The sequence below is a fragment of the Rhinichthys klamathensis genome, unplaced genomic scaffold (genome assembly GCF_029890125.1).
Source record: "Rhinichthys klamathensis goyatoka isolate OS25496 unplaced genomic scaffold, OSU_Roscu_1.1 h1tg000259l_1, whole genome shotgun sequence".
NCBI classification, from domain to species: Eukaryota; Metazoa; Chordata; class Actinopteri; order Cypriniformes; family Leuciscidae; genus Rhinichthys; species Rhinichthys klamathensis.
The window spans coordinates 687,261-703,313 of NW_026606781.1; the positions used below are offsets into that span (position 1 = coordinate 687,261).

Sequence of the window (16,053 nt, forward strand, 5' to 3'; positions counted from 1 at the left end):
AATTAAGTGCATGACAACCATGACCACTTGTATATTTGGAAGGCTCATCTGCTGTTGTCCATAATGATGTCTTGCAATTGGAGTGTCAAGGCAGAGGGGCAGAAATGCCTTATATAATGATATGTGGGTATCGTAGGTTTGGGTTTAATACAACCTTGATTTATTATTTTAAAAGAAACTAGTGATTAAAACAATGAGTCACAGTACCTCGATCATATGTAAAAAGCAATTCCCATTGCATAGAAGTCTGTTAATATAGTCATCTGTCATCTGTGGAAGAAAAAAACACAGATATTTTGATAAATGTCCCAGCATTTTTTTTATTTTTTTTTGTCTACAATGGAATACAATGGTCACCAAAACTGTTTGGTTACTAACATTCTTCAAAATAATTTCTTTTGTGTTCGCAGAAGACTATTGTCTCTAATTGTGGAAGTCTCTATTTGACTTGTTTGCTAAATTAACTTTTTATCAAATTAATTGTGATGAGATTTTCTAGTGTTATGGAAGTCACCATTTTTTTATATTTACTTAGTCATTGCCATAATCGTTATCTATCACAACTATATCTTCGATATCAGTTCCTTTTTCATATTGTCTTTATTTGAGACACTCCTGTAAAGTTGAAATGAAAAGAAAATTCTATTTTTGAAATTCATGTTGATTTTATGTGAATGATACATCCATGTATGTCTTTTTTGACCTCATAATTATCAACTGTCATAACCCCAAAAAACGTATATGTCGAACTTTTCCTATCATTTACTATGTCAGTTCCAAATACTGACTGTGTAAACACAAGCACTTAGAAAATGGTTTATTTTGATTCTGTCTGTTAAAGCCTGTTAAATTGACGTTTGAGTATCTATAAATGAGGAGAATGCATTACTGTAGTAAATTTGGCTGTGTTTCTCTTGCTTGTTCTCTCGCACTCCTGCAGGGATCTGCCTCAATATGGACACAAGCAGTGGCAGTCCTATTTTGGCCGAACATTTGACGTATACACCAGGCTGTGGAAGTTTCAGCAGCAGCACAGGTCAGCCCTAGATCTATTTTTGAAACAGAGGACTGTTTTTTTTTTTACCAAAATCTCACAAATAAAACCGGTAGGCTTAGAACTACAAAAGACTGAAGATTTAACATGCATGATCAAACCTCCCTCTGATAGTTCCTCTGCACTATGATGTCAGCATTAATGACAGATGATTCTTGATTCTTCTTATTTGGGTTTATGTTACTGGAGAATAGACAAGTCCTGGACAACCGGTATGGTCTCAAGAGGTGGCAGATAGGTGAAGTGGCCTCAAAAATTGGGCAGTTGTACTACCATTACTAGTAAGGAGCCTTTTAACACAGCTATTTATTCATCTGGTTTCAAACAGTGTACTTCAAGAATTGTTTTCACGTTGTTATTTTTTTATTTTGTCTTCTTCAGCCTCCGCACTTCAGAAACAAGCTATCTAAATGAAGCCTTTTCTTTCTATTCGGCCATTCGCCAGCGATCATATTACCACCAAGTCAACAAAGAAGACAGGTGAAAAGGCGATACAATGAACTGTGATGAGCAAAGTTGATGTTTTCTTGATTTTTATTTTCTATGTTCTGGAAAGTTCTTTAAAGTAATATACTTATGAGCAAGTAAGGCAGTAAATATTCCAAATTTCTGTCTTTTATGGTTTTCTCTTCAGTTCATTAATCTTGTCCCTTCTCCTTTGCACAGGCCTGAGCTGGTTGTAAAAAAGCTGAGGTATTACGCTCGGTTTATCGTTGTTTGTCTGTTGCTCAACAAGATGGACCTGGTTAAAGTGCTAGTCAAGGTAAGTCATGGACGGCAGACCAAATGGACCAGTTACACATTTTTACTCCATGGCTCACTATAGATATTCAGTCGAACAGAGGTTCTTGCCAAAGGATCAGTCAGCATGGACAGTCTGTTGGTTAGTTATGCAGCTGGAATTAAGACAAAATTCACGCCTCATCAATTTTGGCTCTGTAAAATTGCACACTGCCAGCCATTACTCATATACTCATATTTATAGAAATTAATGGATTTTTTTATTTTACATTTGTTTTTTGCAAAGGACTAATAAATATACTGACAACAATTCACCGTTCATGAGAAGAAAAACCCAGTATGGTCTATATCGGTGTTTCTGAGACCATCTGTGGTGTCTTTTTTTTGCAGGAGCTTTCTGAGGAGATTGAGGACTACACCCAGCGCTTCAACACAGAGGACCAGTTAGAGTGGAACCTGGTGCTGCAAGAAGTTGCTGCTTTTGTGGAGGTAAGAATTCTTTTTAAGAGGTCTATAATGTGCATAAAGTGTCATCAGTGGTGGTGGTATGACGTCACTTTGTAGGCCAACCGCTAGTTAGCATCACTCTGGTTCCCTCGACAAAAACTCAATAGGATTTTTCCATAGGCTTTTGGATTATCGTAAAAATAAGCTCTGTGATCAACAAAATTATATGATACTTACTCGTTTTGTCCATCAAGATAATTTTCACAGATGACAAAAACACAACTTTTATGAATTTTAATTCCTAAATGCAGTCGCCACGAGTAAAAAAAGCTGAAGGTAGGGTATAAACTAACTGCACCACGGTCCCACGAATTCAACGTCATCATCACTAAGCTTCCGACAACTCTTTCAGTTTTTATGTAAAAACATTTTCTCAGAATGTTAGAATAGTTTATAAGAGCACAATTATAAGCAGCAGGCTGTAAAAGCGGACTGATCTTACCTGTTCGGCGTGATGACGTTTAATGTCCCCGAGAGCCTCTGAAGTCCCATTTAGCCACTTTTTAGCAACCGCCTTTTTCATGACACGTATCAGCTTTAAAAAAAAAGGGGTAATACTGATGTATTTTATGTCGTAGAATAAAACGTGAAAGTGTCTTGAGCTGGTGTTCACCACAGACCTTTTTTCAGCCACTTATAATAATAAAATAATAATAATAATAATAATAATTCGTTACATTTATATAGCGCTTTTTCTGGGACCTCAAAGCGCTTCACATATGGAGGGGGGAATCTCCTCAACTACCACCAATGTGCAGCATCCACCTGGATGATGCGACGGCAGCCATATTGCGCCAGAACGCCCACCACACACCAGCTTATTGGTGGAGAGGAGACAGTGATGAAGCCAATCAGTATAGGGATGATTAGGAGGCCATGATGGACAGAGGCCAAGGGGCAAATTTTAATGACCACGGAGAGTCAAGACCTTGGTTTAACATCTCATCCGAAGGACGGTGCTCTTTGACAGTATAGTGTCCCCGTCACTATACTGGGGCGTTAGGACCCACACAGACCACAGGGTGAGCACCCCCTGCTGGCCTCTCTAACACCTCTTCCAGCAGCAAACTGGTTTTCTCAGGAGGTCTCCCATCCAGGTACTGACCAGACTCAGCCCTGCTTAGCTTCAGTGGGCAACCAGTCTTGGGCTACAGGGTGATGGCTGCTGGGCATATCATTTAACCAAAATCCCATTAAAAAAACCATTGACTTTGGGATGATAGAACTGGAAGTGCTAACTCGTTTCCACGATTTGGCATACAAAGTGATGTCATACCTGCACCACTCAATTGCACTAATTAAATTACCATGAAATGCGATTCACAACCCCCTTTCATGATATAAAAAATATTGAGTATGTCAACAGAAAAGCAAAGTTGTTCAGAGATTGAGCAAATTATGATCTTGAAGAAAGAATATGAAGCAGTTTTTTATCTGGAATAATATAAACCAAATCATTCACAGTAAGACCACTACCAGTCAAAAGTTTGGGGGCAGTAAATTTGATCAAATACAGTCACAACAACAGTATTATTAAATAATAATAATAATAATAATACAGTTTTTAATAACCATCATTAAAATAACCTGTTTTCTACTTTATATTTTAAATGTAATTATTATTATCAATATTGATTTTTTTTTTAAAGTACCGAAAAGTAGTGTATAGTAAATCAGTTTAATTTTTATTTCATGTAAAAATGTTTCTATGTTTTGCACTTTAACTCAGATGTTATAAATACCTCTTCTTACACGACTTGCTGTTACAAAGGTCAGATGTAGTCCACTCTGTAAGACTGTTTGACAAATATTGATATTTTCTTTACTGTTGTGCCTTTCTCATCTACTATTTTTCTACCTACACAGGCAGATCCTCTTATGATCGTAAATGATGACAACGCCATGGTGGTCATATCCAATCGGCTGCAGGAGGGGGGTGTGCCCCCTCTTGAACAGGGCATGGTGGTTGGCCAGCTCACCTTGGCAGATGCACTCATCATTGGCAACTGTAACAGTCAGGTGGGAGTACAGTACAGCAAAACACCTAGCAGGCTGAGCAAGTTATATAATATGTCAAATTCAAGCGGTGCTTTCTTATGTAAATGATTAGACACTTCGAACTTGTTGTATAGGTTACAACTCTGGTTTTTGCAATGGTTGGATTTCATCTGGTTTGCAGGTGAAGTTTAGCGAGCTGACCATCGATATGTTTCGTATGCTTCAAGCGCTTGAGAGGGAACCAGTGAACCTGGCCACACAAAGCTCCAAACCAGGGACACTTGTAAGAGAAGACTCTTACACTCTCCCTGTCACTCTCTATGTTGAGTGTTTCTGAGTATTTTCACCCTTCCTCCCTCGCTATTTCATTACTTCACCTTTTTCAGGGTCTCTCTTACTGTTCTATCTCACTCCACCTGCTCTCTGTGTCTCTCTATTCCTCTCTCACTCGTTTATCTCTCTCATTATAGGAGCCCAATGAAAAGCCTGCCAAAAGAGAGAACCCTCATAAATATCTACTCTACAAACCAACCTTCAGCCAGCTCTTCACTTTCCTGTCTGCCTCCTTCAAGGTTTGTTTGATGTCATTGCAGTTTTTAGCACCTGTCAATTAATTGTCAATCCATCCTGTCATTTTCGTCCTGTTTTGACTCTATATTTGCGTAGAGACCTTGTAGCAGTGACATTTCACATATAGCGATTAAGCTTAAATCAAATGTGATATACAGTCGTGCTCAGAATTAATGGTACCCCTGGTAAATATGATCAAAACTGGCTGTAAAAAATAAATCTCCATCGTTTATCCTTTTGATCTTTCATTAAAAAAATTGCCAAAAATCTAACCTTATATTGAAGTAAAAGAATTGAAAGTGGGGGGAAATCACATTATGAAATAAATGTTTTTCTCCAAAACACGTTGGCCACAATTATTGGCACCCTTTTATTAAATACTTTTTGCAATCTCCTTTTGACAAGATAACAGCTCTGAGTTTTCTCCTATAATGCCTGATGAGTTTGGAGAACTCCTGACCAGAGATCAGAGACCATTCCTTCATACAGAATCTCTCCAGATCCTTCAGATTCCCAGATCCATTTTGGTGCTTCTTCTCTCCAGTTCACTCCACTCACCAGGTCAGGGAACTGGGACGGTCATGGCAGAAGCTTCATTTTGTCCTCCGTAACAATTTTTTTTGTTGATTTTGATGTTTGTTTTGGATCACTGTCCTGATGGAAGATCCAACCACGGCCCATTATAAGATTTCTAGCAGAAGGCGTCAGGTTTTGATTTTTTATCTGTTGATATTTGATAGAATCCACGATGCCATGTGTCTGAACAAGAAGTCCAGGACCTCCAGCAGAAAAATATGCACACAACATTAAAGATCCAACGGTTTATTAAATTGTACACATGGGGTACTTTTTAACCTTGTGTGCACCAAACCCATCTAGCGTGTTTGCTGCCAAAAAGCTCTTTTTTTAGTTTCATCTGACCACAGAACCCTGTGCCGTTTGAAGTTCCAGTCGTGTCTGACAACTGAATTTGGTGGAGTTTGTTCTTGGATGAGCGAGGAGGATTTTTCTTGAAACCCTCCCAAACAACATGTGGGGATGTAGGGGTTGTTTGATTTTTTTTTTTTATATAGGCTTTCTGACCCCAAGAATCAACTAATCTCTGCAATTCTCCATCTATGATTCTTGAAGAGTCTTTGGCCACTCAAACTTTCATCCTCACCGTCCATTAAGACACTATAGACACACGTCCTCTTCCAGGCAGATTCGTAACATCTTTAGTTGATTGGGACTTCTTAATTATTGCCCTGATGGTCAAAATGGGGATTTTCAATGGTTTAGCTATTTTCTTACAGCCACTTTCTATTTTGTGAAGCTCAACAATCTTTTGCTGCACATCAGAACTGTATTATTTGGTTTTACTCATTGTGATGGATGATTAAGGGAATTTGGCCTTTGTGTTTCCTCATATTTAAACTCCTGTGAAACAAGTCATAGCTGGACAATTTCATGTTCCTAGTCACCCTGGTGTGCTAAAAAAGGTAAACATTAATGGGAATATACTTCAGAGATATTTTACTCGTAAAAAATTCTAGGGGTACCAATAATTGTGGCCAACGTGTTTTGGAGAAAAACATTTATTTCATAATGTGATTTCCCCTCACTTTCAATTCTTTTTCTTCAATTTAAGGTTAGATTTTGTGGCAATTTTTTGAATGAAAGATCAAAAGGATAAACGATGCAGATTTATTTTTTACAGCCAGTTTTGGTCATATTTACCAGGGGTACCATTAATTCTGAGCACGACTGTATATGCTATGCCAGTAGACTCTTAAATGACAATTTGTACTTTAAGCAAATATAAACTACCGTTCAAAAGTCTCTGACCATTGGGGTCAGTAAGTTTTTTTTAAGAAATAATGTTTTATCCAGAAAGGTGACACCTTTAACATGGTTTCAATAAATTATATAAAAAGTATGATTTTTACCAAAAGAATATTTGTTTTCTACATTGATAATAGGAAATGTTTCTTGAGCATCAAATCAACATATTAAAATGTTTTCTGAAGGATTATGTGACACTGATCATATGACACAGCTTTACATCACAGAAATTACATTTTAAAATATATCAAAATAGACAGCAGTTATATTAAATTCAATTGTAATAATATTTCACAATATTACAGTTTTTCTCTATCTTAGTAAGATACTCAAAGTCTTAGTAAGCATAAGCATTTATTGACCCTAAACTTTTGAACAGTAGTCCACATATTTAAAATTTGCATAATGTCTTTCTCTTCTGCAAAAACTCCCCAAAGATATCTTGCACTACACAAATTTATGTCCCATCTCCCCCTAAAACCGAAAACACATAGTTATACCAAGGCCTATTGACTTTAAAAAAAGGAGGAATCCTTTATTATTCCTCACCTAAACCTGTTTCAATAGGAAACACATTAACATGGCTTGTCATATGCTTTTATTGGGCCTTTAAAGCCTCTGGATCTCAAGGGAATTTAACAGGCATTTCCTGCATAATTGCATTATGGTTATTGTCTATCCTATGCACTAGTTTCTGTTCTGTTGTCTGGAGTGACACCTCATGTGTGAGTGTGAGTTGCAGCATGGCATGCTACAGGGGTGTTAGCGTGTTACTATCTGCTCTGCTGTAGTGTAGCACCTCGAGAGTGTGAGGAAAACCCACACGCACACGACTCAGATCCTCGCACACTTTTGCTACGGAGCAGTTCATTTTTAACTCTCAAACACCCCTATTTTTAGGCTGTTTTCCATCTTGCTTCATGTTTTGTTTAGATAAATGATGACAAATAAGGCATTTCTATGTGCTTCTTTAACCAGTTCCTGCTATTAGCTGTTCTATGTGTGTGTGTGTCCCTATGTGCAAAGATGGACAGTGGACACAGCCCAAGAATTTTTAAATGTTATATTCTGAATTGTTTGTGCATCTGTATCTGAGATGCTCTGGCTGTGCAGCACTTAGTGTGCCACTGAACTTAATAATTAAGCTTGCTATGACACTGCTTTACCATTTGTAGTATTGTGAGCGTTCTGATTTAATAAGCCAATTTAATGGATTCATTTATCTGTTCTAGTCATTGAAAGTTTTCTTTTCTTTCATTGATTCTTTTATTGCTAGGAGCTGCCAGCCAATAGTGTCCTGCTGGTGTATCTCTCTGCCACTGGAGTTTTCCCCAATGGACGCTCTGAGTGTGAAGGTACGCCGAGGTGTTTTAGCACAGTTGTTCTGTCTGACATCACTGGATGATATGGAATATTGTTATCTTAAAATGTACATAAATACTAACGAAATAAGCACTCTTGGAATGCTATTAAGCCAATCAAATTGTAGGAATCGAAGACTTGTGTAATGCCATGTATGATGTGTTTTACAAACATACTGCCATGTTCAAAAACACATCTGCATTAGCACAGACTGATTCGAATCACTTGCCAGCCTTTTCTGTGCACAGTAATATATGATCTTTTAAATCTTGAAATTGTTAAGTGGGTATATTCTGCATGAAATATCCATACGAGAATACCAGGTGTAATTTAGCTCAGCTAACGGTAGAGCACTTTTTTTTAAATACCACCCACAGAAATTATATACACTAAGGTTCAAAAGCATGGTATCACACGATTTTTTAAAAATGTTTTAGTAAGAAGTCTCTTATGCTCACAATAATGCATTTATTTGATCAAAAATGCAGTAAAAACAGTAAATATTGTAAAATATTACTATTTAAAATAACTGTTTTGTACTTTTTTTTTATTTTAAAATGTAATTTATTTCTGTGACAGCCATTACTCCGTTCTTCATAATCATTCTAATATTCCGATATGGTGCTCAAGAAACATTTCTTATAATTTATCAATGTTGAAAATAGTTGAGCTGCTTAATATTTTTGTGGAAATTAATTTATTTTAAATGGAAACTTTTTTTTGCAACACTATAAATGCCAGTTTTAATTTACACAATTTAGTGCATCCTTGCTGAATACAAATATTCAAATCCTTAATTTCTTTTTTACTGAACCCAGACTTTTGAACAGTGTTAGAAACAGAATTTGATAAACTCAGAAAAGTAGTCCCACTGCAAAAAGAATCATGATGCTACATTTGGATGCATACGAGGAGGAGTAAGATCTGTCCCATCATTATTTCACATCACATTTAACATTTATTTACAGGACCTTATGACTTTGGAGGTGTCCTGACCAATACTAACCGAGATGTGGTGAATGGTGAGATGGTGCAGAAGAGAAATCAGGCACAAAAAGAGATGCACTGGTGAGCCTTCATTGACACCCATTCTGTGCTAGCCTACTCTACATTGAAACTATGTGCTTACTACACATTTGAGACACGAGGTGTTATTTTAACACGCATACATGCACAAATGTGTGTTTTTCAGCCTCCACCCAGGAGACCTTTTCCCCTTCACCAGGAAACCTCTGTTTATCATTGTCGACTCATCCAACAGCACAGCTTATAAGGTGAGACATAAACTCTCTGTCTCCCTTTCTTTATCATACGCTCACATCATGAGGCCATTCATTATTCAAGAGCAGCCATGTGCTTGCTCTATAAGTAAGACAATCTAACTTATTTACTAGGATAAACACGAGAAGTAAGATACCTTGAATAGGGAGTTAAAACAGCTCTGTTGTAGTTTTTATCTTTTTAATTATAGATTGATTTGATCACCCTTTGTTTCAGGTTTTTTCCTCCTCGACTGATTTTCTTTAGTTGTCTGCTTTGTTCAGTAATGGAGTGCCCCCTAGTGTACATTTATAACACATGAACCATTCACTACTAGTAGAGTAAATTTATTGTTAAAAATTAAAAATAATGTAAAACTAACTGTTTGACTTCTTCCTGTCTTTTCACAGAATTTCTCCAACCTGTTCGGTCAACCACTTGTATGCCTGCTTTCTCCAACAGCATATCCGAAGAGCATGCAAGGTCTCTTCTTTGTTTGTTTTGACATTTGTGTTGAGAAAAAAAAAAAAAAAAAAATTTGCTTAGCTTTTTATTTTTTCCTATTTAGTTTTTTCCCCTTGAAGTAAGATTGTCTGTTATTATGTTAATACATTTTGTATTTTTATACTGTTTTCTGTTTTACTCGCTTGTAGACCAGTCTCAGCGTGGAAGTCTGTTTACTCTCTTCCTCTACAACCCCCTCATGGGGTTCCTGTCTGTCTGTGGACTGAGCAGCATGCGCTATGGATTGTGGGAAAAGGCTCAGGAACTCCTGCGGAAGGTTTTCCATGACATTGGCCAGATGATCACGAGTTCCCGAGTTATAGGTAATGCGCCGTTATCCCTTGTCATTTGTTTTGTGCTTTTTTTTTATACTTTCATACATTTTTATACATCATTGACTAGTTGGACCAATGGACAGATATATATTTCATAGTTTTCCTGTTGACTGTCTTCCAGATCAGGCTTTTCTGCAGTTTTATGGCGATGAGTTTCTGCGACTGCTCATGATCCGTTTCGTGTTCTGCTGCACCACGCTCCGATTACACAAGCTCTTCCGGGTGAGACTGAATTGAATGAATATTATATATGTTACTATAATATTATATATGTTACTATAATAAACACAATTTGATCAATAATAATCAGTGAAATAATAGTCATATTTGTCTCACGAACCTGATATTAAAGCAACAATTAAAAAAAAAACTTTTTAAAACATTTTAAACCATTTTGGGTATTTTCACAAGTGTAAATATGCAGCACAGTTCAAACACATAAATAAATACTAAATACACTTTAAAATATGAGGTATTGCAGCTTATCTTTAAACTTCTTCTTTAAACAGACTGGTTACATTTATTAATAGGCTACTATTCTCAACACTGAGATCTGAATCCAGTGTTTCTTGAAAGCTTGCCTTCAGGAAATTGACTTCAGTTGAGGTCCAATAGAAGAAGAAGAAGAAGAAAGAAAAGAATAAATAAATATATATATATATATATATATATATATATATATATATTAGGGCTGTCAAATGATTAATCACGATTAATCACATCCAAAATAAAAGTTTTTTTTACATAATATATGTGGGTGCACTGTGTATAATTATTTTGTACATATATAAATACACACACATGCATGTATATTTAAGAAAAAATATTATTTATATATAAAATATTTATATTTATATATAATATAAATTATATATAAATCTATATACAGTATATACATGAAAATATTTCTTAAATATATACAAGCATGTGTGTGTATTTATATATATAAAATAATTATACACAGTGCACCCACATATATTATGTAAAAAAAACTTTTATTTTGGATGTGATTAATCACGATTAATCATTTGACAGCCCTAATATATATATATATATATATATATCTCACCTGTTATTTTTTTTCTTAAATCTTGCTACTTAAACTTATTTTATTTCAGTTATTTGCAACATTTCTAATTTTCGTTTAATAAAATAACTCAAACTAAATTTTAAATAAAAATAAAGCTAAATTGAAATATTACACAAAATAAACTAATTATAAATAGCGAAAAAAAAATATATATATATATATATATATATAAAAATAAATTCTACTTTAAAATATTACTATAATAGTATTTTGATAATACTTTATAAATATAATAAATAATAATACTTCACTCTTTGTATCCCACAATAATAATTACGAGATATCCAAAGTCTTAGACATACAAAGCTGCATTAAACATATATAAAACATATAAATGACATTGAAAAATTATCATTTAAAATATACATTTTATCTATTGTTGTTAACCTCCTGGTGGAACTACACACTCCACAGTTTGAGAACTACTGACTGAAAACTGCAGCCGCTTTACCGAAAAAGATAGATGAACAAATTTAGGTCCTCTGGAAGCAGAACCAATTCAAGTCAATGTCATATCAAAGGGCCTGTTTACACCTGGTCACTTTATGCGGTTTCTTTGAAAATATAGCTTTCCAATCGTGAAAAGACCAGGTTTAAATGGCCTCCGAAACGCTTTCGAGACGCTTTTAAATCCGATTTATATCTGTTTTGCGGAGACACATTTATGTGGCCAAGTGTAAATGGAACCGTTTTAAACTATTCAGATAGCTATTCGATCCGTAAAAACACATGAAGTGACCAGGTGAAAACGTGCCCAAACCTTTTAGAGCCAAACCCTTTCAGATAAGTGTAATTTTTTTAAGTGACAGAATATAACAGCAAATAGAGATCACATTTATAAGACTGCAGGAGTTGAACACAGTTTTTGAACCAATGTTTTATTCAAGATGTTTTCACAAAGCAGCTGGATGAGGATGCTGTTTCTGTGCACGTTACAGGAAGCGAGGAGTTTTCCAGAATCGTACCCCCAGCTGCCGAAACAGGAGATGGTGGAGAGCAGCCTTCTACAGAAACATGTGCTTGAGCTGGCGGCCATGTTGGATGTGCAAAACCTCTTCTCTGATGGCTTGTTGGATAACTATTGACCACATGGTGGCACCATGCCAACTTCCAGACACACACACACACACACACACACACACGCTCATGTCCATACACGGATACACAAGTTGTAGGTAGTTTCTTCTGAATAAGCTGGTTGTTTAACCTAATCTCATTAAGATCTAGATAGTTCAAGAGAAAATATCTCATCATTGTGGGCAGATATTTACAGTTTGTCTAGTTCACATGCATTTCTAGATTTTAACTAACTACACACACCCAGATGCAAAAGCGTTGCTCCCAACATACAGGAGAACACGGAGATTTACTACATGCATGTACCGTATGAGTGTACGAGCGCAGGCACACGGGCGTTCAGACCTGTTGAGGGAAGCTATCGCCGTTTCTGAAGGTGATTAGAAAGCACAAGATAACATAGGAGACTTCAGAAAGAGATTTGGAAACATTTTGTAAATGTCAATTGGTGTAATTCCAGGGAGATTCTTCCAAAAAGATGAGCCTAAGGCTTTGACAAAACACATTTTGGAGAAGGAAGTTTGTTTTCCCTTCTCAACACTCTGCCTCTGCAACGTTTACACAATTTTTTCCGTAGGGAGCGTGCAGCATGTTTGCATTTATTTGCTCTGTCTTGCCTTTCTTGTTTGTTTTCGTTCATTAAAACGTGTTCGTTTTTCGTCTTGACACAAATTTCGTGGACTTTAGCCTGGCCTTTTGAAGGAGGTCCACCGCGCTGTGCCTCTTTTGGGTTATTTTGGTAATCAGCTAACTGGTCCTCGAATAATCGCTACGTTGACACCAGAATCTCCATTTTATCGAGCGCTTCTTCAAAAGAGATTCTTTTTAGCATGCCTCAGTAGTGTGGTAAGCCCATACTTGCATAGCTGATGTAATAACCTAATGTCTTATTCCATGTGTGCAGTGGACACCAATAGCCAACAAAGTTCTCTTTTATAGTGTCACAGAGATGTACAGGCGTACTCCTGTATATAAGTACAAATTTGTGTATATATCTATATATATATATAAATATATGTATAGTTCTATAAGAAGTCAATGTGATGCAGAGAAGTGTTTCTGTCTGGGTTGTTTGTTGTGGCAGATCTGTGAAAAAAAATGACCCTCTGCATGTGACAGGGGCAGTGTTCTTTTGTCTAATCTGTGAATGGACCATGCCACTGTCTCAACTGCGCACCTTCCCGCCACTTCACACAAGTGCAGTCAGCTGACATTCCAAGGATCATGGCATAAGAGCATGCCTCCTTCACGCCCCATCTGTGTCAAGGACAAGTGCATTGCATCGGTCTAGTAAGAAGTGATGTGATCAATTTTTCGTTCGGTTCATTACGTCACGTTGATAATTACGATGATAGCGGTTACAATAACAGCCTTGCACTTTACTTGCACTATTTAAGTTTTATTCTGATGTTATTTATTGTGCTGTTGGCAAGAGGCATGTCTGATCATTCTGTTATGTCACACTTTTGGCAAAAAGCTCATCCCTTTCTCCGTCTGTGATCTCTGGTACAAAACGGCACACATAATGATGGATTTTTCAACGTTTACCAACTCTTCCCCAGAACTGCTGGTTTTATCATGGACATTCAAATAGGACCAAATGATTCTTGCATGTGGAGAGCACAAGGTCCCGTAAAATACCGTCATCTCTCTCCTTTAGTGTAGTTTATATTTTAGCACGTTTTCACGTCATAGCTGCTTCCACGCACTTATTTAAAAAAAAAATAAAAAACATTCTCTTGTGTAAAAAGAGAGAAGTTTGCTAACGAACAAATCACTGCCAAACAAAATCAACTTTAACATAGAAAATCCACTGCCCAAATTACAGTCTTGCAGGCACAAATTGTTTCATGGCCTAGCTTTTTATTTTATTTTTTATTATTATACTGTTTTAGTTTGCCAAAAGGAGGAGGGCTGGATGGAGATGAAGAGGGAAACAGATGGTGGATGTCACCGTTTCCTCTCCTCTAGTTGTCTGACCTTGACTGGTGGACTGTCGAATGTTTTTGCCTTATTTAATTTATGTTAGTATGTGTGTGTATAAGTATCTTAACTTCACAGCATCCTATAGATTAGCTCTGTAAGTTCTCGCTCAGACTGTCCCGGGATAGTGCTGTATTCACACCACACACCATTCATCTGAGAGCACAGGGGTGAATACGGACTTTAAGCACTTATATGTGAAATGTACCACAGCATAAACCTACCAATTTAAGATTTAGGGGGAAATGCAATACCCCTTTTTTATTTTATTTAAGTGTTTTCTTACCTATTGCCCACATTTATGTAGTAGATGCATGTTATTTAGCAGATCTGTTAAATGTCGATGCCCCCTGCACCATTGTAATGAATGCTGTAAATGCATTAGCAGCCATGATTGGAAGGAACAGAAAGAAAATCAACTGCATTTGTTTTCTATTGTCAACATGGGGCCAGATCTAAGGTGTAGTAATGGTGATTTCTACCAGTTCCTACTGTTGTGGGAGGGAACATTTTCAAAAGTGATGTAATGGTCAGAATACTCTTTCTTTATAAGTTAAGGGGTTCTAGAGTTGCTAGTTGAACTGCATTGTCCAATTGTCATGTGTTTTTAATCACTTAACTGTTTTGTCTTATCTGTTGCCAAATTATATTTGATGTTTGTTGTTAAATGCAGAGAAAAAAAACAAAACAGTGATGAAACCAAAACATGCAAGCTTTTTGTTTTTAAGAATGCTATTTAAGAATATTAAAAAGTTTATGACTGTTTTGCTTAATTTTTGGTGTTCCTTAATACATATACACATAATATAAATGTGCATTAAAACAACTTATACAGAAGTGATTAAGAATAGGTATCATGATATTTTAGATCAACACAATTTAAATTAAAGGTTTAATTTTTTTGGGGGGGGGGGTTAATTTTAGATATTTATTTGGTTATGCTCCTTTCATTCTTTTAAATTAAGATTATTTTTGCCATTATTTCATTTAATTAACATCTTTAAAACACTAATAATTTAACGCTTGAATTCTTTATCAAATCTCAGAATTAATATTAATTTTAAATCCAATATCCATTATAAATGTTGTGATTCACTTGTAGTATTTAAATGACTGATTTGAACATTTAGTATTTTATTTAGACAAAATACTGCATGATTTAATAGACCATATATCAGTTATTGGTTGTAACAAAATTTTAATATCAGTGCATCCCTAATTAAGTGTTGTGAAACTCACCAAATATTCGATTCAGCCCATACACATGAAAAACCATTTGACATTTATAGACGAATACAGCTCCTGGTCCTTGTGCCGCCCAGCAGTGAGATTACAGCACTCCGTTCCATGAATGATATCCCTGGGGCTCTGGTCTTGGCATGATAGAAGTTATCAGCATTACATCCTTCAGAATTCTTTAAAGACCCCTTTATCTTGTTTTCCTGATATGTATTATCTTAATTACCCTGCCCTTCCTGCTTCTGTTGGTCACCATCCCGATAGAACAGTCAAACAGGTCAGACAAATCTGTTGTACAGTATTACCATTTTATTATATGGCCGATGAGGTAAGTTATGTTCATACTCTACATAAATCATATATTAAAATTAAATCAAACACAGATGACAACATAAAGGAGATCCATTTACTTTATTGTAGCAGGCACTTTACAATGATCCCCACTCTACCCCTTTGGTGTACATCACTGGTTCCATTATTAAATCTCTGCACAAAAACAAAGCAGTATG

At 36.1% G+C, this 16,053-nt stretch overlaps 1 protein-coding gene across 3 annotated transcripts in view; it reads left to right on the top strand.

Moving 5' to 3' along the window:
• The window catches only part of scai (suppressor of cancer cell invasion), a 41,402-nt gene extending 26,332 nt beyond the window's left edge, over nucleotides 1-15,070 (top strand). For 2 of the 3 annotated variants that reach the window (XM_056267442.1, XM_056267443.1), the window contains exons 3-17: nucleotides 941-1,036; nucleotides 1,249-1,335; nucleotides 1,436-1,534; nucleotides 1,721-1,817; nucleotides 2,186-2,284; nucleotides 4,169-4,321; nucleotides 4,482-4,622; nucleotides 4,771-4,872; nucleotides 7,971-8,049; nucleotides 9,025-9,124; nucleotides 9,249-9,330; nucleotides 9,727-9,799; nucleotides 9,970-10,143; nucleotides 10,277-10,377; nucleotides 12,184-15,070. In XM_056267442.1, the coding sequence (XP_056123417.1) occupies nucleotides 941-1,036; nucleotides 1,249-1,335; nucleotides 1,436-1,534; nucleotides 1,721-1,817; nucleotides 2,186-2,284; nucleotides 4,169-4,321; nucleotides 4,482-4,622; nucleotides 4,771-4,872; nucleotides 7,971-8,049; nucleotides 9,025-9,124; nucleotides 9,249-9,330; nucleotides 9,727-9,799; nucleotides 9,970-10,143; nucleotides 10,277-10,377; nucleotides 12,184-12,330 (1,630 nt within the window). In that variant the 3' untranslated portion in view covers nucleotides 12,331-15,070. The remainder of the gene's footprint in view (nucleotides 1-940; nucleotides 1,037-1,248; nucleotides 1,336-1,435; nucleotides 1,535-1,720; nucleotides 1,818-2,185; nucleotides 2,285-4,168; nucleotides 4,322-4,481; nucleotides 4,623-4,770; nucleotides 4,873-7,970; nucleotides 8,050-9,024; nucleotides 9,125-9,248; nucleotides 9,331-9,726; nucleotides 9,800-9,969; nucleotides 10,144-10,276; nucleotides 10,378-12,183) is intronic. The other variant, XM_056267444.1, reaches the window with a different exon arrangement.
• Nucleotides 15,071-16,053: the final 983 nt, after the last annotated feature.